This window comes from Candida metapsilosis, assembly GCF_017655625.1.
Source record: "Candida metapsilosis strain BP57 chromosome Unknown scaffold1, whole genome shotgun sequence".
Classification (NCBI taxonomy): domain Eukaryota; kingdom Fungi; phylum Ascomycota; class Pichiomycetes; order Serinales; family Debaryomycetaceae; genus Lodderomyces; species Lodderomyces metapsilosis.
Genome location: NW_027138159.1, coordinates 2,578,586 through 2,601,136, shown reverse-complemented (window position 1 = coordinate 2,601,136; position 22,551 = coordinate 2,578,586). Strand labels below are relative to the sequence as shown.

Here is a 22,551-nt window from a genome sequence, read left to right as displayed (position 1 = left end):
TGATGTGAGAAGGAGGTGTCGGCGAAGGTGTATCGAGATGAGACTAAACTTTTTGCGCGGCTTTGAAATTTTAACTTGAACACACCTACTACTACAAGCTAAAACCATGCCAACAAAGGGTAATAAGAATAGTCTAGCCGGGACTTATTCAATACTGGATGTTTTGAAAAAGGAACTAGTAAAGGAATTTGAGCTTGAAGATTCCCTCTCAAGCAAAGCACTACATGATGATATAAACAAAAATGACTACAACAAGCAGAGATTCCAAAAGATTGTTGACTTAAACTTTGGCGACAAAAAGCCCATCCAAGAGGTGGATCAAAGGCTGCACCTGGATCTTGTGGATGCCAAAGCGGAGCAATCAGCCAAGAATGAAAATGGCAACTCTTCAAGAAAGAGAAAACTAAGTGCCCTAGATAACGGCAACGAACCGGAGGCAGCTACTGATTCGAATACAAAGTCATCACTTGTTACAACCAAACCAAAGTCTGATGCCGTTCCAGTGGCTGAGGGCATCACTTTGTCTGATGAAGTATTGGAAAAGATTCTACCGAAAGGATTCACCCAACTCAGTCCTCCTCGTGACTTCCAACAAAATACAAAGCAGACAGTACATGTGGAAACAGACAATAAATATTATACGCCTCCGATAAATCAGACTAGTAACATTCCAAAATCATTAGTTCCAACAGTGGCCTCTTCCGATGGGGATCTCAGGGAAGAAGATGTGAAACATTTTGGTCATCTTTTGAATCTTAAAGAGACCGATCTCGAAGGAGATACGAAAAAAGAGTTTCAGTCGATGAAGTTGATATTGAAAGTGAAGAATGGTTCCCAAATTTCGAGGAAACGAGCAATGAGGTCGTTAACTGAAAATGCAGTAACGTTTGGACCACAATTGCTTTTGAAGCAAATTCTTCCAGTTTTGTTAGAGCCCATGTTAGGGGAGCAAGAACGACATTTATTGGTGAAACTAGTTGGCAAGTTGATTCATAGACTAAATTCATCAATTCAACCTTACACCCAACAGTTGATTCAAGTTTTATCGCCATTTTTGATTGAAGAAGATCTGACAATTCGGAATGAGACTCGTGATACATTAACCAATTTGATCAAGGCGGTTGGGTTTGCTAGTACAATGTCAGCATTAAGGCCAAATTTGGACCATGTAGATGAGTATGTGAGAAATCTTACTTCTAGGGTTCTCGCTATAGTGGCAAATACCTTTGGTTTAAATCAGTATCTACCGTTTTTAAAAGCTGCAGTCAGATCTCACAAAAGTTGGCTTGCAAGACATACAGGTATCAAGTCAATTCAACAGTTGTGTATACTTTTAGGTAAGGGGAATGGGTCAGCAATTTTACCACATTTGAATGCTATTGTCCAAACAGTTGCTCCAGCAGTAAATGACGAAGTTCCACAGGTCAGGAATATAACAGCGTCTACTTTGGCACAGCTAGCAGAGTGTGTGGAACCTTATGGCATTGATGCATTTGAGCCAGTATTGGAGCCACTTTGGAATGAAACCCGCAGACAAAGAGGTAAGGGCCTAGCTGCATTTTTGAATTGCATTGGTTCGATGATCCCGCTTATGAACTTTGACCCGAGATACAACGAGTACACTAATTTCTACACCGCAGAATTGGCATTTTTGGTTTCGCGTCAATTCTCATCCCCCAACGAAGATATGAGAAAAACCGTTTTGAGAATTATTCTGAGTTTACCTTTCTCGAAAGAGATTGTACCTGATTATGACATAAAGGTTGTCAAACCGTTTTTCCAGGCGTATTGGAACAGGCGAACTGCGTCTGATAATACACGAGTCACTAAGCTTGTTATTGCAGCGACAAATCATTTGGCTACTCAGTTTGATTATCTAACAATTTTGGGGTATGTTATACATTTCACCAAAGACGAGAATGAACAGTTAAGAAGACTAGCTGTGGAGGCACTTTATTCGATAATTGGAAACAACCCAGAAGAGTCGGTAGGTATGAGTCCTCGTCAAGTTGAATCCTTGGTTGATGGAGTATTGTTTGCGTTCCAAGAGCAAACTGTTCAACTGCAAATCTATCTACAAGCATTTGGCACTGTGGCAAAGGCATTAGGTGTGAAAATGAAGCCTCACATTAATTCCATCATCAGTTCAGTTTTGTACAGAATGAAGAATAAATCGCCAGAGGTGAGACAACAATCGTCTGATTTAGTTGCCGCTATTGCTCCAGTTATCAAAGTTTGTTCGAACCATGATGATTCGTTGTTGGAGAAATTGATATTGATTTTGTACGAATCTTTGGGTGAAGTTTATCCTGATGTTTTGGGTTCAATTATCAATGCCCTATACTCTTGTATCAATTCCATAGATACCAACACCTTATTGGGAATGAATAATCCCTCAATTAACCAGATATTGCCCACATTGACTCCAATTTTGAAGAATCGCCACGAAAAAGTTCAAGAATCAAGTGTTCGATTGATTGGTTTAATAGCCACAAAGAATGCCGAAACTATAAATGCAAAAGAGTGGATGCGTATATGTTTTGATTTATTGGAAATGTTGAAGTCAAACAGAAAGAGAATAAGAATAGCAGCAAATGCAACATTTGGTTATATTTCCAAAACAATTGGACCTCAGGATATCATTGTGATGTTGTTGAATAATTTGCGAGTACAGGAACGTCAGTTGAGGGTTTGCACTGCTGTTGCTATGGGAATAGTTGCGGAAACTTGTCAGCCTTTTACAGTTTTACCCGCAATTATGAATGAATACAGGACTCCAGAAAGAAATATCCAGAATGGTGTATTGAAAGCTTTGAGTTTTTTGTTTGAGTATCTTGATGGGAACACCACCAAGGATTATGTATTTGCCATCACACCATTAATCGAGGATGCATTGCTAGATAGAGATTTGGTCCATCGACAAATAGCAGCCACCGTTGTTAGTCATATTGCCTCAAATTGCTTTGCAATGAACCTTGGTCAAGATTACGACGAAGTTTTCATTCATTTATTGAATTTGGTAATGCCTAATATCTACGAAACTTCACCACATGTTATAGCGAGAATATTGGACAGTATAGATGCATTAAGGTTGGTATTGGGTGTGGGATTGTTTATGAATTACACATGGGCAGGGTTGTTTCATCCTGCACGGAAAGTAAGGGCACCATTTTGGAAAATTTACAATAGCGCCTATGTCCAATGTAGCGATGCGCTTGTACCGTATTATCCCAATATGAACAAAGTAGAGGAACAGAATGCTAATCGGTTTGTGGTTGAAGAGTTGGATTTACGATTGTGATGTATATAGGTATGATAATATTTATAAATGCAAAAAGATGGCTAAGTTAGTCAAAGACAAATTAGTTGTCAAAGTAATTTTCCTAGCTTGAATTGAGAATTCATTAGGTGAAACTGGTATCTCTTCTCCTGGTGTATGTGGTTTCAAGTGCGGTTGTGATTCCTCTCTTGTAAACATTATCTTGATGTTGTTGAATGTTGTTGTCTACTTTATCTTTGAGATGATTGCGTTGAGGAAGGGTTGGATTTTTGGTTGAGTAATCATTGATTCCATCCATATCAGCTTCTTTCTCTAGACCGTGTTCAGCTACCGCTGCTTCGCCTTCGTCTTCTTGTTCCTCCAAGTCATCAAAATCATCTTCTTCCAAGTCTTGGCCACTCTCCTCTATTGGTAATGGTACTTCTTGTTCATTGAAGTACAATTTATTCACATATCGAGTAACTCTTTGTGCTTGAAGCTCCAATACATCATCAATATCAGCCAAATCTATTTCGACATCTGAGTTGGTTGCTGTTTCCGAAATAGAAACCACACCTGGATAACAATTGAGATTGAACTGAGTTGAATTTTCATCATAAGCAATGGCAAGTGGTACTGAAGTTAACCAGCTACGGATTTTTTCTCTGTATCCCATATTTGCCGCTTTTCTAGGGTTCAAATAGTCGTATACGTCGATAGTTTCAGTGGGTAATATTTGTAACTGTTGCAAAATTGAGGAGCTATTGTTTAGGTGGCTATTTGCTCTTGCAAACACCAATTCAGTATCACAAGGTAAGTTTCTTGGAGCTTTGACGTTGTTGTTGTTGTTGTTGTTATGAGCATCATTACAATTAAATATGTCAAACTTTTCAGGGTGATTAGAAGTAGCATGATATTCAGAGTGATGAATTTGAAGACCATGAAGAAATTGATTTTGTTGTTGATATTGATTGGACTGTGTAGGTGAAATTTGATTTCCTTGTTCCTCGTCATCGTTACCTTCTTCCTCAGGAACTTGTTGTAATGGACTTCTTAATTGAGGGATGTTTTGGTCTTTGGCGGCTATTTGGTTGAACTTGGTAGCGTTGTTGACACCATTTGTAATTGGAATCACTGGTAAAAAGGACAGATAACGGTAGTTTTGTGGGGATAAACCTTGGTGGTGGTAGTAATCTTTTGTATTTGTTGGATCTTGATTACCAAAAGTGGATACTTTAGTTTGAGGTGGTGTGTTTGAGTTTAAATTACGGTTTGATTTACAATATGGCATCATAAGATCAGTTTTAAAGTTGTTTGTCATATAAGAAACGGGAACAATTGCTTATGAATGAGTTTTTAAACAGCTGATTTGTGTATATGAGTGTGTGTGTGTGTGTGTGTGTGTGTGTGTGTGTGTGTGTGTGTGTATTTGCCTTGTATGAGTTTGGTGGTGGTTGGTGGTTAAAATTGTGTTGCCAAAATACTTTACAAAAGAAGAATAAGAAAAAGAAATTAAAAAGAACAAAAGAACAAAAGAAATTCAAGTACACTTTACCCCACCTTTTATGTATATATGTGTATAGTATATAGTATATAGTATATGAGTATTAGCAGTATTTATCTGTATTGAGTAAGTAAGTGTGAATTGTGTGTGTGTTGTCCTTAGAAAAGAGAATTTGAAAATAAAAATAAAAATAATAGGGGGTAATGTTAGTACAATACTAGAATTCTAAATTAGTAGCTGTATAGTATTGTACAACTCTATACAAAACACAGAAGAGAGACAGTCTATTACTCTGAATATATAGAGCACTTTAGAGACTATATACAATAGTATGATGTTCTTTTCTTTGAGCAAAATACCTTGTTGTTTGTCTGTTGATGGATTATAATTTTTGCAACACAATATTTTGTATACCGCTCTACCCGATATGATAAGAAGCAGAAACAACACAGTTCATCAGTAAATCAGCTATGTAGTACCGAAATGACTACACGTTTGTTATATTAGAGTATGCAAACACATATCGTCCAGCTATAGTGTTTAAAATCTCTTCTTCTTCAAAAATTGCAATTCAAAATACAACATCACTAATTCTACCAATATGTTCCTCTTAAAACCTCGGAGTTACCCAATCTGGATTAAGTCCGAGCAAAAATTTTGACATGCTTCCGCCCTCCTAGGGACGTCCAAAAAATCATTTTTGGACTTCTGAGGGTGCACGGAGCGCATAATGCAGCTTTCAACGTGTCTGAAGGTGGATCCAAGGTTGGAATCCACTTATTTTGAGTGTATCTCAAAAATCCGACCAAGTTTTGTTATGCACACATAATATGCGCATAACCACTCCGGGAAGAGCGCAACGATGGTGCGGATGAGCTAGATGAAGCATGCCGATGTGGCAGTGGATACTGGCAAGTCAGATAAGACCATTCTGTTGTCCTGTGCTGTGTTTACCAGAAAGGATCAATCATTAGTTGCGAAAAAGTGAAATAGAAAAGAACCATTTAATATTTGTTTATTTTTCGTAATTGAATACACAATAATGTTTATTACAAAGGTATGCAAAAGCAGGGTGTATATTTACTTATTGGAGTACGAAGTGTAGACTAATTATATCATAGCATGTGGTTGAGATTATTGTATTGAAAACAACGCAAAAAAGTACGAACAAACGCTAATTATGATTTTGTAGCTCGTTGTTTTGAGAATAGGAATGCCTTTGAATGTAGATATTTATGGAAGTACATTGAAAGGTGTTTTACTGTGTTATTCTCTTTTCTTTGACAGATCTCATGGTGTAAGCCTTGTAAGACTTCTTCAAATCAAAGATTTTGCAACATATACTCTTGTGTCGTAAATATAAATTTTACGACATTTTGCTGATACGCGTGTGGAATAATAATTTTTTTTAAGAACACCCTTTGCTATCATCAACAACTACCCTTCCCCACGCTTCTCTTGTCAGGGTATATTTTCAACTCCATCAAACCGATCTATCATGCCTAAAAGAAAAATCCCTTTAGAAGAACTAGATGTCGTTGATGATGATGGTGACTACGTTGATGATGATGATGTTCAAGTACGTTCCAAAAGGAGACATCAACAGAGGAGATCTTCTGAGGAAGAAAGCACAGAAGCTGACTTGGGCAATCAAAATGATAGTAGTATCAACAACAATGGTGTACTTAACTTGCATAATGAGGGAGATAGAGCACACGATGTCAATTCTGTGGTGAAGCTAATATTAGCAAAGGATGTTCGAGGTCAAAATTTCCAAAAGCAACACATCAACCAATACCTCACGAACAAGAGGTTCAAGACTGATTCTTTGCTAGATGATGCCATTGCAATTTTAGAAAATGTTTACGGTTTAACTTTGGTAGATGCTCCCACAATTAAACAAGAAAAGAAGTTTCACTCTAGTGTGAGTAAACAACGTGTCAAAAAAGAAAACATGAATGATTTAAATGGTAAAGGCTCCAAAAAGCAACCACCAAGAACCAGGTTTTTCCTAGCTAGCAAGTTACTGAAGCCAGCGCAAGATGTATTGGGTGAATTATGGATGAAGCAAATTGATACCTCATTAGATAAGACTAAAATTGGTGATTCAAGGTTTTTCATCCCCAGATATAATAAAAGCAAATTACCTAAACTGAATTCAGATTTGGTGAAAACTGGGATAATGATGCTTGTTACTACTCTTGTTGTATTATCTGAAAACCATATAATGGAATCGCAATTGGTTCGAAGTTTGAAAAAATTTGGAATATCTGATAGTATCAATATGAGGAATTCAAATTTGAATATGAATTTGGAAGATATTTTAAAAGAATTGGTAAATCGAGAATATTTGAATCTAACTCCATTAGACGGATCTTCTGCTTCTACTTTTTCTTCATCAGGAAATGACAAACTCCATGCAATTTCTTTGGGAAGAAGAAGTTTGACTGAGCTTGCCCCACTGGGGGTTTATGAATATATAAAAACGCTATATGGTTCTGATTTCAGTGAAGTGATAGCTGAGAGAACAAAAGTGACACTTGAAAGAGCATATGGAGCCGATTGGGAAGTCAAGGAAGGTGAAGAAAGTGAGGGAGAAAAAGATGAGGGCGAAGGAGAAGGTGAAGGAGCTGTCAACGGAGAAGCGGAGATTCTGCAACAGTCTTAATGAAACAAAAGTGTGGAATGGAGGGGGGGAAGCTGCGTAGCATGAGGAATGTGCTTACTATTGGTGTTTAAAATCTTCCCACTGGAAGGCCAATCAGTGATGAGGTAGATTTAATGTTGCGGTGCTAAGTAAAGTTGTTAAACTGATACTTCGAGAGTGTTTTTGTTGGTTGGCAAAAGAACCGAATAGAATTTCAATTAGTGATTTTGGGTAGAGTATTTATTTCTCAACACCAATTACAGCGGTGAACTTTTAGATGTTTTTACTTAATTTGAAAGCTGTTTCTCTCGATCTCTCTCTTTTCCTCTGCTATATTTTTGCTTTGTGCGTCTTTGTGTCTTCAGTTAATTCCGCTCCTAAACTACCCCACTTCAAAATATCAATCAAACCTTCATTTGTCAGAAGACAGCGGGAGTTTAATTACGTTGACTCAACTTTAAACTGTTTGAAAGTGGAATAGCAAGTTATAAAAATGAGAATTTTTTAAAGGGTGTTACACGTATTAGTAGTTCTATTTAGATTCTTTAACATTTTTTTAAAGTTTTTTGCAACAAAATAAGGGTAATCTCCATAACAATAGTTGACGGAGTTATATCCACAATGACACGAATTAAAAGATATTTCCAATGAGACGTACAGCCAATAGTAGACGGGCTATGGCACTTCGCTTTTTACAAGTGAGGAATTATCCCGGGATTTTGGATGAAATTGAAGTGGGAAACAAAGTTGGTGCGTGTCTGGAAGTATAGCAATAGTGACATTCATTTACTTACAGAATAGAATATATTTCCTATACTGCTATTTCAGATACAAGCTTTGTGTTGCTTGTGTTGCTTGTGTTACTTCTGTTGCTGTTGCTGCTTGTTGAATTCTAGAAATGTTACCTTTTTATTGTAATATATGTATGTATGTATGTATTTCCTTTGTGATTGTTTTGCATGTGTTAAATACAGAAAAGGAGAAATAGAGGTATGGAGGAATGACGGAAAATCAATTTAAACATCCTGAATTGAAGTGGCTTGAGGTGGCAGTGGTAGTTGTAAAGGGGGGAAAAGTGATCTATAGAAATAACAGGCTTGTGAGAGGATACATCTAAAAGTGGACAAGGACTTGTAAGTATACATTTGTTCGTATAAAACAGATCAATGTCGTAAAAAATTGAAGTTTTATACGACACGACACACACGGAACGACATACGTCAACCAAAAAAAAAAAAATTAAAAAATTCAAAAATTATCACAAGATAAAGAAGCACATAGGAGAACTTCGAAACTTTTAAACAGTGAGTATTGAGAGATTGTAATTATAGTATATTGGTGAGACCTTGTTGGTGTGTTTGTCTATGGGTATATATATAGATAACTTATAGATCAAACGGATTCAAGGTAATATATTAGTAGTGAAAGAGTGTAAGATTCAGAGTCTTTCTCCGATATTCGCATGATTTTTTTTTTTTTTTGTTCATTCCACCACCAAACTCCTCCACCATAAAATATAATAAAATAAAATAAATACTTCTTCCTTCTTTTCTTCTTTTCTTCTTTTCTTCTTTTCTTCTTTACAACAGTTCTATAACAATTTACTAATTGAAAACATCATCTAAGCACCATTACCACCACTACCATCCTTGATACAAATTTAACAGATCAATTACAAACTCAGCTATCTTAAGCAACGTGTTTTTCAACAACAAATTTTTCAATTTTCGCATAACAAAACAACAAAACACAACACAACACACTAATTTTTCATTTTATAACGTATAACTATGGCATTGGATAGTTTGGATTTAATAGTTGTCATTGTATTGGCAGTTGCGGTTGCAGCATACTTTTTGAAAGGTCAATTTTTTTCCCAACCAGAATCTAGTGGGTTTTTACAAGCTGATGCTGGTGGAGGCAATTCTCGTGATATTTTGGCCACCTTGTCCAAAAACAACAAAAACACATTACTTTTGTTTGGGTCTCAAACTGGTACTGCTGAAGATTACTGTAACAAGATGTCGCGTGAATTGAGTGCAAGATTTGGTTTAAAGACTATGGTTGCTGATTTTGCTGATTATGATTGGGACAATTTTGGTGATATTAAAGAGGAAACTTTGGTGTTTTTCATTATGGCCACTTATGGAGAAGGTGAACCAACTGATAATGCCATTGAGTTTGTTGATTTCTTGGATAATGAAGCTGATACTTTAAGTACTTTGAGATTTACTGTTTTTGGTTTGGGTAATTCTACTTATGAATTTTTCAATGCAATTGGTAGAAAGATTAATGAAAAATTGGAAGAAAAAGGTGCTGAAAGATTTGCTGAATATGGTGAGGGGGATGATGGTCAAGGTACTATGGATGAAGATTTCCTTGCTTGGAAAGATGGTGTATTTGATTCATTAAGAAACAACTTGGATCTTGAAGAAAAAGAATTAAAGTATGAACCAAGTTTGAAATTGCAAGTTAGAGATGATTTAACTATTGATGATCCTTCTGTATCATTGGGAGAACCTGACAAGTCATATGTAAATACAAAAGCTGGTACTGATTTAACTAAGGGTCCTTTTGATCATTCTCATCCATATTTGGCTCCAATCACCAAAGTTAAAGAGTTGTTTTTCACCAAGGATAGATCATGTGTTCATGTTGAGTTTGATCTTTCCAACTCCAATTTGAAATATACTACTGGTGATCATTTAGCTGTTTGGCCATCCAATGCTAATGAATATGTTGAACTTTTCTTGAAGACGTTTGATTTAACTGATAACCGTGAAACTGTTTTTGATTTAAAAGCCCTTGATTCAACGTATCAAATTCCATTTCCAACCCCAATTACTTATGAGGCCGTTGTTAGACACCATTTGGAAATTAGTGGACCTGTTTCAAGACAATTTTTCCTTTCAATTGCTGCATTTGCACCTGATGAAGAAACAAAGACCAAATTGACCACTGTGGCTAATGATAAACAAAAGTATGCTCAAGAGATTACTCATAAAAAGTTTAATATTGCTGATGCATTGTTGTATCTTTCCAATGGTAAGCCATGGACCAAGGTTCCATTTGAATTTTTGATTGAAAATGTTCAACATTTGACTCCTCGTTATTATTCAATATCTTCTTCATCATTGAGTGAAAAGAGTCGTATTGATATTACAGCAGTTGTTGAAGGTGAAGTTGAATCAGATAAACGAGTTGTTACTGGTGTTGTTACTAATTTATTAAAGAATATTGAAATTAACAAGAATTCTTCATCAGATAAACCAATTGTTAGTTATGATTTGAAAGGTCCACGAAATAAGCTTAGTAATTTCAAATTACCAGTTCATGTTAGAAGATCGACATTTAAGTTGCCAACTAGTTCCAAGACACCAATAATTTTGGTTGGACCAGGAACAGGAGTTGCTCCATTGAGAGGATTTGTTAGAGAAAGAGTTCAACAAGTTAGGAATGGAGTCAATGTTGGTGCCAGTTTGTTGTTTTATGGATGTAGAAATGAGGATGAGGATTATTTGTATCGTGATGAATGGCCTGAATATGCTAAAGAGTTGGGTGAATCATTTGAATTGGTTACTGCATTTTCAAGAGCCAATCCAAACAAAAAGGTTTATGTTCAAGATAAGATATTGGAACAAGGTAAAAAGATTAATGAATTGTTGTTGCAGGAAGGAGGTGGTGCTATAATATATGTTTGTGGGGATGCTAGTCATATGGCAAGGGATGTACAAGCATCATTTGCTAAAGTGTTGAGTCAAGAGAGAGGAATTGAATTGGAGAAAGCTGCTGAATTGATTAGAAGTTTGAAGGTGCAGAATAGATATCAAGAAGATGTTTGGTAGGTGCACACACCTAGGCACAGAGAGAGAGAGAGAGAGAGAGAGAGAGAGAGAGAGAGAGAGAGAGAGAGAGAAACAGAGAGAGAGAAAGTGCGTGTGTGTATATTTACATTTATAAAGGAAGAGTGTAATGGTGAATTTGTATAATATGTTTTGATTTACACAAAGAAATTATTTAGTATATGTACACTAAAGCATATGTAATGTACGCTCTAACTTTATTTTCAGGAACAGGAAACTAATACGAAAGGTGCAACTGCCTCTTTGTACCTGCTTAAGCAGATTTTGCTCTGTGTATAGTGTGATTATATACGTTGTGGCTTGTTACAAGTCACGTGTAATGCAGATCTCACTATATATATACATATGTCTGTGTGTGTTTGTTTGTTTGTGTTGTTGTTATTGTTGTTAAAAATAGAAAGAAGTCCAACTAAATAAAAACAAATACAAACAAATGAAGATCTGTGGAAATAAGAATTAGATAAATATATTATATACATATTCAATAGCAAAAGTAAGTAAATAAGTATGTATGTATGTATGTACGTATGTATGTATGTAAATATGTCAGATGGAAAAGAGAGTAATCAATCTAATAGAATACATCTCTTTTTTGATCTTGTAATGACTGTAATATAGTGTTTTTCAGTAATAAATTTTGCGTTTTTTGTGTTTGTTGTTTGATCTTTTGTTTTGCAGAAGAAGAGGATTGAAGATGGTAGCGTAGTATATTGTATCAAGCAGTATAATTTAATTGCAATATGCTTTTTTTATATATATATATATAGCTTTGAATCTACATTACTAGGTAGAGTCTATTTATATATAGTATATATATATATACAGTATATGTTTTATTATAATATATCATTCCCCTTTTAGTTAGTTATTATTATTTTTTTTTACTTTTTGTTTGTAAACCAATTAATTATTACTTTCTTCTTTCTTTATATAGTTTGACATATTATATACACAGTGTTATTGTTACTATTGTATTATATGTTATAATATGAACTTATAAAGAAGATTGTTTTATCTTTCTCAATAAATATATTATATAAACGAATCAGTTGAATATTATTATTATTTATTTATATTATTATTATTATTATTTTTTTTTTTTTTCAAATTCTTAATTCTCTCTCTCTCTCTTTTTTTCAACAAAATAAAAATTTTAAAACCACTTCCAATACTCTGACAGTCAGGACAACAGCAGCCAAAATCAACCAGACAACCATATACATACATACATACATACACTCACACAATCACATACATACATACACTCACACTCAATCACACACATACACTCACACTGAGACAAACTGCTGCATTCAACACATATAGATCCATATATAATCAAACACCGATTTCAACCTTTGATCTTCCAACCTCATATTGCACTATACAACTTTCCCAATTTCCACACAACCAATTTTACCCATCCCCCTCGTCCCAATTCCAGTCGCAGTCTCATACATCCACACCAAACCAAACCAAACCAAACCAAACCACTGCACTGCACTGTACTCAATCCATCCATCCATTCACCCATTCATCCATCACAAGTCCTATATTTGAAAGGTTTAAATAACAGATAAACCTTAATAATAACCAATATAAAGAAAAGTAAAATTTTTTATTAAAAAAATAGGAAAAACACACAACGTATTTCTACGTTACATTACAGTTTTACTGGATATGGAAATTTATAAAATCACTTCTCCCAAAGATTGGTCTTATTTTGCAAATGGATCAGCAAATATTTTATTCAAATACACAGGCACAAATGACTATCTTACTCATAAATTATTACGACTACGTTTATTAAAACAAGATGAAGAATACATTAGTACTTGTGAATTGTATGATTTTATTGAATTAAAGTGTAAACACTTGTTTCCTAAACAAATTATTGATATTCAATTGATTGTTTTAACTTCAGAATTTGTTAGAGGATTAGATAGTGCTGGGTTTCAACTACAGTTGAATGAACGCTATGGCTTGTTAATTCCAAATATATTGGATGGAAATTATACAAAAATTGGTCTACTGAAACATTGTCAACTATATTTGGGAACTGATGACGGTGGTGGTGGTGACAACACCAGAATTTACTCTGGTTCAAAGCCTACCAAAGGAACTCAACAACAAGAACAACTGCAACTGCAACAACTGCAACTGAATAATCGTACTCAACAGAATCAGAGTAATCCAGAACTAAGTACTACTTCTAATAACCATTCTTCCTCATCCACAAATGATCTTTTCAATACTGATTTGGAGCTTAGTCAATCTCATATCAATAACAATATCATCCCAGACGGTCACCTGATGAATGAAGATATTGCTAATCTTTCCCTAAATTCAAGTGGCACCATCAATTCAATAATATTTGAAATAAAACCCAAATGGTTATACGATAACAAATCAGCAAACTATTGTCGAACTTGTTCCCTTAATCAATTGCGTAATGTTCCTAGACATTTTTGTCCACTTGATTTACTATATCCACAAACAATTGCTCAAGGACTCGATGATATTTTTTCCAAAATTCCTCCTGAAATTATTGATTTAATTGAAGTTCAAAATAAATTTCCTTTAAAGAAATTGTTTCACCAATTTCTATCAAATCCAGATCACAATGTCTTTGCCAAGTTGAAACAATATCAAAAGATTAATAATAAGAATGACTTGATTGAAAACTTGACTTCATCCCTGGATGTATCACAAAATTTGTCATTAGTAATGACTTTACGAGATGTGGGATTATTTATCAAGTTTGAAAAATACGACAGAAACAACAATATTCATAATTCCCATAACAACATCAATAATTTAATAACCTTACCACCTACACCTTTACCGGAACTGTCGCAGATGAATGGTTCTGGATCTTTTGATTCAATGTCGGCGACAAAATCTTTGCATAACCACGATCAAGACCAAGATCAACCTCAACAAGGTCAAGACCAAGACCAAGATCAAAACGATCAGGGTAATAATAAGTACCTAGTCACATGCAACATATACGATTTGGATTTAAAGAGTAGAATGAAGTACAAGTACTGGCTACAGGTTGAACATGAATTGCAAGGAATCTATAATCTGAATAATCCAAATTGGAGACATTGTTGTAAATACGGAAACTTAGAGAAATAACTAATTCATAGATTGTATTTATATATTTTATTCCTTTCCTTAATTTATAGATTTTTAATCACTAGACAACTTTTATATATATAAGAGGTTTGACATATTCAGGGTGTGTGCGTGTCTTCATATCACCGCGATTTTCGAAAAAAAATACGTTGAAAAATGAAAAATGTGAAGGACGACGACACATATACTTTAAACTCAATATTTCAACTACACTCATATACAATCTATTGTGAGTCATGTCGATCTCACCGGGTGATACCGCTGCTGCGTCCTCTTCCTCGGGCTTTTCCAAGAATATCAACGACTCAGCAGTTCGCAGAAAACAAACACTTTTTCAACAATCGCATAATACGGAGACATATTTCAAAGACGATGATGAAATCAAAGACATTATAGACAAGACTTCCAAATTGCACATAAATAGTCAACTGTCCACACACACGCCCTTCATAAAGTACTTTAACCCTTTAGTTTTAACCGCATTATCAGCATTAGTTCGAATATACCACATTGATGCAGCCAAGTACGTTGTATGGGATGAAGCTCACTTTGGTAAGTTTGGCTCATACTACTTGAAAAGAGAAATATATTTTGATGTTCACCCTCCATTGGGTAAACTCCTTGTGGCTCTTTCTGGCTATTTAGCAGGCTATGATGGAACTTTTGAGTTTGAAAGTGGGAAACAATACCCCGAGAGCATGGACTTTGTGTTTATGCGTGTTTTCAATTGTATGTTTAGTATTCTTGTCACACCATTGACGTATAGAACTGCAGTGTTGGCTGGATTTGACCAATGGACATGTTGGTTCGTGTCATTGATGGTTATATTTGAGCAATTGTCGCTAACATTGTCTAAATTCATATTGCTTGATTCAATGTTGCTTTTCTTTACTGTTTTCACATTTTTTTGTCTAATCAATCTTCACAAAATGCGCCAGGAGGGTAAAGAAATGTCTAAAGAGGGTTTGAAATGGTTCATATTGACTGGGATTTCGATTGGTTGTGTTTGCTCAGTAAAATGGGTTGGACTATTTGTCACTCTTTTGGTGGGTCTCTACACTGTCTACGATTTGATGATAAAGTTGTTACAATTGACTTCAACTGATGCAATGAATGTAAAGACATATGTTAAGCATTGGGTTTTAAGAGTAATTACATTGATTTTTATTCCCACGCTAATATACATGCTTGCATTTAAAATTCACTTTATGGTATTGAACCATACTGGACCTGGTGATGGGTCGATATCCACTTTATTGCAAGCATCATTAAAGGGAAACAATTTACAATTTGGACCTAGAACTGTTGCAAGTGGTTCAATTGTGACTATTCGTTCTCAAGGCTTATCCCCCAACTTGTTGCATTCACATGCGCATGTTTATCCGGAAGGGTCTGGAGAGCAGCAAGTTACCACATATGGCTTCAAGGATGAAAATAACGAATTTGAAGTTGAACTTGCGGATGATTCTGGCTTAGGCGGATTTGTTACTCAAGATACCTCTATTAGAATCAAGCACACCAAGACAGGCAACTATTTGGCTGCACTTCCTATTGCAGCACCAATTACCAAGAAGCATTTTGAAGTGTCTTTCTCGCCTTTGTCGAACGTGTCACTCACTGCACATGATTGGGTACTTGATATACAAACACAAGAAGCTTCACCATCAGAATATTTCCAAAATGAAAACGAGCTAGAGCTACATCCTATATCAAGTGCATTCAGATTGAAGCATAAAGATTTGGGCTGCTACCTCGCAACTACAGGAAACTCCTTACCTTCATGGGGATATCAGCAAGGGGAGGTTGTTTGTAAATACCCATATTTTGCCCAAGACAAGACTGCATGGTGGAATGTAGAAGAGCATCGCAATGAGCAGTTGGAGACTCCGACAATTGAATATGTTCCACCGAAACCCAAGTTTTGGAAAGAATTTGTTCTCATCAATTATGGAATGATGGCATCGAATAACGCTCTCGTACCGGACCCTGATAAATTTGATAAATTGAGCTCGGAATGGTGGGAATGGCCAATCTTGAACACTGGTTTGAGAATGTGTGGATGGGGTGACGACGACACGAAATACTTTTTGATGGGTAATCCAGTTGTCACTTGGTTGTCAAATGTTGGACTTTTGTTTTGTGTGGGGTATATGTTATTTGCGTTGCTTCGATACCAGAGACAAAAGAGGCCAGATTTTGGCTCGTCTCCTTCCGATATTACGCAATGCGTTCTTCCATTCATTGGATGGGTTTTGCACTATCTACCATTCATAGTCATGGGAAGGGTCAAGTATTTACATCACTACGTTCCTGCACTATATTTCGCGATATTTCTGACTGGATTCTTGATGCATAAGCTTGTGGGACAACATCGAAAGATACCTCAAGTTGTGAAATTTGTTGTATACTTGGCTGTTTATGTTGCTATTGCTTATGCTTTTTGGTATTTGAAGGATCTCGCTTTTGGAATGAAAGGTTCATCAAAAAAGTACCAGCACTTGAGGTTGTTGAGCAGTTGGATGATTTGAGTTTATGGGTGGGGGAGGTTTCTGGTGATGAGTCACTTGGTCAATGAACTCCAAAGAAGAACTCCTTCCGCCAAGCAGGTCTGCGTTCAGTCAACAATAGTCATACACAATGGAGGTGATCATAAGGATATCACTTATTTTACACTGAATACAAAATCAAGCTGACTCAAGCGCATCAAAGCAACTCCACGGCTAACTACAAAACATTTAACTACCGCCCATTGGTAACCCGATGCCTTCGCTGTTAAGTGCTGGATGAACAGGTATACTGCTAAAGAAAAATAATGCTTCATAAAGTGCTACTATTTCTGCTATTTTTATTGTATAGATTTTAATTAAACGATCTGCATGTTACAAGGTGTCGCTACTGGGGTGTTATAAACCAACATCTCTGATGCAAACCCACATTGTACCTGTACGAAGGTGGAACAGCTGTGCACAAGTGGAACAAAAAGTCGGAATCAATATTTTTTTTTACGTTTCGAGAGTAATTGAATACAAGATAGAGAACTATGGAACGAGTGTATTTGTATAGATTATAGATTAAGCTTATCCTTGGAGCATGTAAGTTCTCCTTTTCCCTAACTGAGTAGTGCTTAGTATCTAGTGAGAATCTACCTATTGTTTTAAATCAATCTATACAAAGGTTAAATGTTTATATTTGTCACTTATTTGGTCCATTGGTAGAAAGTAGTTTTTTTTAAGTTCATGTACAACTTTAAAAGTTTAAATTCTAAAGAGCTTGACGTATATTCAATCACCGAAAAGGGTAATTTTCAGGGGATAGGACCCAGCAGATCATCTCACTTTCTGTTTAAAGTATCCTTGATTGCCAATCAAGCAAGGTCTTCGAAAGCTTAAATTGTATGTGCATGTAATTTCTTTTTGCAAATCAACCATAGTGTTCCAGTGCAACAGCTCTTTTTTTTTTTTTTTGACAAATTCAATGTGAGTCTCCTAAGAAGAAGAGCGAACAGTTCAATTGATTACTCACAGTTATACTTTACATTCGCTAATGGTATCTATCTAGCTCAATAGTCAGGATCGATTCTATATTGCAAGTGCTGTCTATGAAGAGCCATCTAGTTATTGTACTGTTTTGTGACATGTTGCAGTAATTACCCAATTGGGTAACTTTTTCTTTTTCTTTTTCAATGTGTCAAAGCAAATTTGAGTGTCTCAAAAAAAACCAAAAATACGACAATTGACTTTGTTGCCCAGATATCATCTCCTAACCAATAATAGCTATAGTTATATAGTGAAAATCAGATTTTAAGATCCAGCTTGGGTCTTAATACAATGTTGAAGTTACATCTAACCATGTTTTTTCTCAGCTTGGGAAATGAGACTTTATGTACAATGTATAGAATTTTACGTAAGCCTCATAGCACAGTTCGCCTCGACTACTGAGAAGAGCAAACATATTCTTCAGGTCATTTTATCACCGCACTGTGCTGTGAGCTCCATCTTCCTTACCTCTTAATCAGGGAAATGCTCAGCGCTGGGCCCTCCCTGCTGTAAGAAATGTCGCACTTCTGTGTGTGTCGTTTTGATTCAATTAATACACAAAAATAGGTCCAGTAGACAGAATTAATTTCCAAATTAGGAAGGTACAAGTAGTCAACCTTCTTCTTCTTCTTCGTCTTTAACATTGACGATTTCACGTAAATAACAATGCTGAGTCCCGAGGATTAGCTATTTTAAGGATTATTAAACCATGTCGAGAATCAACATTTACTTTGAAAGTCATTTCTTCATTGCGAAATCTGATCGGCTCATTCTATTCCTTGGAAGGTGAAATGGAGTGCCTCAATAGAAATTGGCAGTTCCTGACCTTGTGTACTATCACATGTACTGTATTGTATTGGTAGATCATTGCATATAATTTTCTATTGTCTGAATTTACCCCACACCCCTCTTTTAAAAGCCATTTATTTCCGTCTTTATTCTATTTTTGTATGTTATGTCGTAAAAAAAACTACAATGTCATTTGTAATCAAAATGCGACACAGTGTTTATGTCACAGAATTGTAATGTCGTAAAAGTACTATTTACGACAATTCCAGATTGTCTTTTTTGTTGTTTTTTTTTTCAACAGAAACAAACAACAACGCTTTAGGAGTTACATAGACATCTAAGCTGTATAATAGAAACCACATCAATATAATCCTTTCATCACAATGGATCTGTATAATTATGATCCAGTGACTCATATAAACAACATATTTGATGCTCCAGAAACCTTAAACCACCTACCTCAAGCACTATCTCACATACATCAATACAAACTACAACTAAATCATGAAATTGAAGCGTTGAAATCACAATATGATTCCAGTACTGAAGTAGATGACGATATAACACAATTAGTTAACAACATCAAAGATGTGAAAAACAGTGCTAATGCAACTAAATCAACAATTGCATCAATGACAAAGTCAATACAAAAGCTAGATTCATGTAAAAAGAATCTTGTTTTATCAATGACGGTGTTTAAGAGATTGCAAATGTTGGTTAATGTCAATAATGGGTTGAAGGAGATATTACCATTGCGGAAATATGAAGAGATCTATCAACGGTTGGGAGTAATGAAGGAACTACTACAATTTTTCCAACCTTACAAGTCAATTGATTTGATCAATGAGATAAACTTGATGACTATATTCACTCAGAACAAACTAGTTGATGATATCTTTTTAGACTTTGAAGAGTTTTTAAAACGCAATGGACGTGGAGGCAGTGGTGATAGCGAGTCCAAACTGGAAGAAAACTTACTTTATGGAGCTAAAACATTGGAAATGATTGATGAAAAAAATAAAATCAAACTATTAAACTGGTTTCATAATTTACAACTACGAGATTTGAAGAATATTTTCAGTCAATCAGATGAAGCTGGATCAATTGAAAATTTAGGAAGAAGATTTATTTATTTCAACAAGATTTTAGATCAAGTGAATCAATATGCTATATTCCCTAAAGAATGGAATGTGACTATGGATATCATTGAAGAGTTTTGTAAAATTACTAGACTGGATTTATCTAGTACTTTACAAAATAAAAAGATTGATTCATCGACTTTGCTTGACAATCTAACCAAGACTATTGAATTTGAAAAAAAATTAAATACGGAATATCCATCTGAAGTTGAGTTTAATATATCATCGGTATTTGGACCATACTTATCTATATGGGTACAGGAACAAGACAAGATGTTGAATAGTAAATTTGTTGAATTTGCAGCTACGTCTCAATTACCACCTGAATTGGCTAAGGATATCACAGCAAATATACCAAACATTGCCATTACATCAACTGAATTATTTAAAACTTATCATAAACTTCTATCACAGATTTTAAAATTGACCAATGGAGATACTATTGCCAGTTTAGCAAGAGTATTTAACAAGTATTTGTTTGAATATCTTAATCGAATCTTGACACCAATGTTACCTCGAAATGACGATGATATTGCTGGTGAAGATGCAATCAAGTATCTCACATTACTTCTAAACACGGGTGACTATATGGTGGGAAACATTGAGGAATTGAATGAGAAGTTGGAATTAGTGGTTTCTGATGAAGTGAAAAGTCGATTGCCTACATTAAACAGTGATGTATTCTTACAACTTGTAAACAAGAGCATTTCTGCGCTTCTAGTCAAGTTGACCAATGATTATAAACCATGCTGGCGAGAGTTTTTCAATATTAATTGGCAAGAATTGGATTCTGTTAATGACGTTTCTTCATACATGATTGATATCAAGAGTATCACCAATAAGAATTTGAAATTGATCCTACCTTTAATCATTCGTGATAGTTATGTACGTAACTTTAACGATAAATTAGTTGAGCTACTAGTCACCACAATAGCCAACAATTTAAAATTCATTAAACCATTAACCACAACTGGGTTGGAACAATTGTTACTTGATGTCATTACACTCAAGGATGTATGTTTGAATTTCCCCCAATTGGCTCAAAAGGAAAGTACGAAATCGTATACTAAATTTGTCAATAATCATTTCCATGAATTGGAATCAATTTTGAAAATTTTGATGGTTCCTCATTCAATGCCTGTGGAGAATTTTATTGAATCTTATTTCGAATTGATTGGTGGGAAATCAATTGCTAGTTTTACTAAAATTTTAAATTTGGCCAAGATTGATAAATCGAATCAGTACAAGTATATTGAGAATTATAAGTTGCAGTTGTCAATTGACAATGATGATGAAGAGCAAGCAACAGATTCCACAAATACCACCCTGCATCAGAGTAATAATCAATTGTTGACTAATTTGGAAGACGATTTAGATAATCTATCAGCATCATCGACCCCAGTTAGTGCCAATACCCCAGCCCAATACCCAACAACCAACCGCAATGGCATCAACAACAATAGTGGTGCAGCTTCTGGTAAATTTTCATCACCGGATATGACTATGAAATCTCCAAAGTTGATCCCTCGAATGAATCAACTTGAAAAGAATATTAGAGATTTGGCATTGACTGGAGAGACGCATGTGAGTAAGTTTAATGAAAACTTTAGAAGTAATTTTGGCAGATTGTTTAGAAAAGAGTAACGTTGAGGGGAAAATACAATGTATTAATATCAAAAGTTCAGTGTTTGCAGACTCTACTTGTTTATAAGTCGTCACTCTTATACCTCTATTAGTCGACTCAGATGACCTTATCAAAACAAAACACCTTACTAGTGGAAGTGGAATAGGCAATTACCAACTTCCAACCTATCTATTATTCTCCGCATTTTTCAAAACAATTCCCAAAATTTTTTTCACGCAACACACACACTCAACCATTTATCTCTTACCACCAAACCATGAAACTAATCAAAATCTGCGGAGTCCAAACCGTTGAAGCGGCAGAAGTCGCAATGCTCAACGGAGCAGACTTGATAGGCTGCATCCTCGTACCCAACAAATCTCGCACAATCGACATCGCCTCAGCAAAACAAATTGCTCAATTCGTCAAACGTGGTCGTCCTCAATCAATATCACAAATCATGGCATATTTGCAAGATAAGACGAAAACTGCTAGCTTTTTCAAGTCGCAAGTTGACTATTTCGAATACGTTGCTAAGTTAATTTTAGGAAATGGACCGTTCCTTGTTGGCGTCTTCCAAAACCAATCACGCGATGAAGTGTTGGATCTAGCTAGACATATCGGACTCGATTTCATTCAATTACATGGGTCCGAACCAAAACTCGATTTCGTGAATGATGAATTCGGAGTTATTTTCCGCTACGTTGTGCCTCGCGATACTGAAAACTTGCGCACCGATGGTGAAACCTTGATGGAGAAAGGTGTGCTAAGTTTGCCATTACTTGATTCGGAACAAGGTGGCGATGGGAAAACTATTGATTGGGGGTACATTGATGCTAACTTATCCTTCACGAGGCTGCTTTTGGCTGGTGGGTTGAGTCCCGATAATTTACACGATACTAAAGATGTCAAGAATGTGTTGGGGTATGATGTGAGTAGTGGCGTTGAAACGGATGGTAAGAAGGATTTGAAAAAGATTATTCAATTTATTGACCGTGGAAAGTGTTTATAGATGCATACTATAGAGATATTTTACCAGACGATACAAG

General features: G+C 35.5%; 8 protein-coding genes across 8 annotated transcripts; 7 read left to right on the top strand and 1 right to left on the bottom strand. All coding sequences in view use genetic code 12, as the record gives it.

Moving 5' to 3' along the window:
- Nucleotides 1-106: 106 nt before the first annotated feature.
- On the top strand, nucleotides 107-3,301 carry I9W82_001181 (mRNA-binding U2 snRNP complex subunit; the record flags this gene model as incomplete). Its single annotated transcript, XM_067689900.1, has 1 exon — nucleotides 107-3,301. The coding sequence occupies one exon, from the start codon at nucleotides 107-109 to the stop codon at nucleotides 3,299-3,301; it is 3,195 nt and encodes a 1,064-aa protein (XP_067551204.1).
- Nucleotides 3,302-3,404: 103 nt separating this feature from the next.
- Nucleotides 3,405-4,580, bottom strand: I9W82_001180 (uncharacterized protein; the record flags this gene model as incomplete). Its single annotated transcript, XM_067689899.1, has 1 exon — nucleotides 3,405-4,580. One exon carries the CDS (start codon nucleotides 4,578-4,580, stop codon nucleotides 3,405-3,407), a length of 1,176 nt encoding a protein of 391 aa, XP_067551203.1.
- Nucleotides 4,581-6,261: 1,681 nt separating this feature from the next.
- On the top strand, nucleotides 6,262-7,431 carry I9W82_001179 (Smc5-Smc6 complex subunit; the record flags this gene model as incomplete). Its single annotated transcript, XM_067689897.1, has 1 exon — nucleotides 6,262-7,431. One exon carries the CDS (start codon nucleotides 6,262-6,264, stop codon nucleotides 7,429-7,431), a length of 1,170 nt encoding a protein of 389 aa, XP_067551202.1.
- Nucleotides 7,432-9,200: 1,769 nt separating this feature from the next.
- Nucleotides 9,201-11,255, top strand: NCP1 (Ncp1p; the record flags this gene model as incomplete). Its single annotated transcript, XM_067689896.1, has 1 exon — nucleotides 9,201-11,255. One exon carries the CDS (start codon nucleotides 9,201-9,203, stop codon nucleotides 11,253-11,255), a length of 2,055 nt encoding a protein of 684 aa, XP_067551201.1.
- Nucleotides 11,256-12,953: 1,698 nt separating this feature from the next.
- Nucleotides 12,954-14,414, top strand: IPK1 (inositol pentakisphosphate 2-kinase; the record flags this gene model as incomplete). Its single annotated transcript, XM_067689895.1, has 1 exon — nucleotides 12,954-14,414. The coding sequence occupies one exon, from the start codon at nucleotides 12,954-12,956 to the stop codon at nucleotides 14,412-14,414; it is 1,461 nt and encodes a 486-aa protein (XP_067551200.1).
- A 236-nt stretch (nucleotides 14,415-14,650) lies between these two features.
- PMT6 (dolichyl-phosphate-mannose-protein mannosyltransferase) lies at nucleotides 14,651-16,942 on the top strand (the record flags this gene model as incomplete). Its single annotated transcript, XM_067689894.1, has 1 exon — nucleotides 14,651-16,942. The coding sequence occupies one exon, from the start codon at nucleotides 14,651-14,653 to the stop codon at nucleotides 16,940-16,942; it is 2,292 nt and encodes a 763-aa protein (XP_067551199.1).
- A 2,180-nt stretch (nucleotides 16,943-19,122) lies between these two features.
- Nucleotides 19,123-21,522, top strand: I9W82_001175 (VPS53; the record flags this gene model as incomplete). The annotated part of the gene is made up of 1 exon (XM_067689893.1): nucleotides 19,123-21,522. The coding sequence occupies one exon, from the start codon at nucleotides 19,123-19,125 to the stop codon at nucleotides 21,520-21,522; it is 2,400 nt and encodes a 799-aa protein (XP_067551198.1).
- Nucleotides 21,523-21,779: 257 nt separating this feature from the next.
- On the top strand, nucleotides 21,780-22,514 carry I9W82_001174 (phosphoribosylanthranilate isomerase; the record flags this gene model as incomplete). The annotated part of the gene is made up of 1 exon (XM_067689892.1): nucleotides 21,780-22,514. The coding sequence occupies one exon, from the start codon at nucleotides 21,780-21,782 to the stop codon at nucleotides 22,512-22,514; it is 735 nt and encodes a 244-aa protein (XP_067551197.1).
- Between the last annotated feature and the right edge of the window lie 37 nt (nucleotides 22,515-22,551).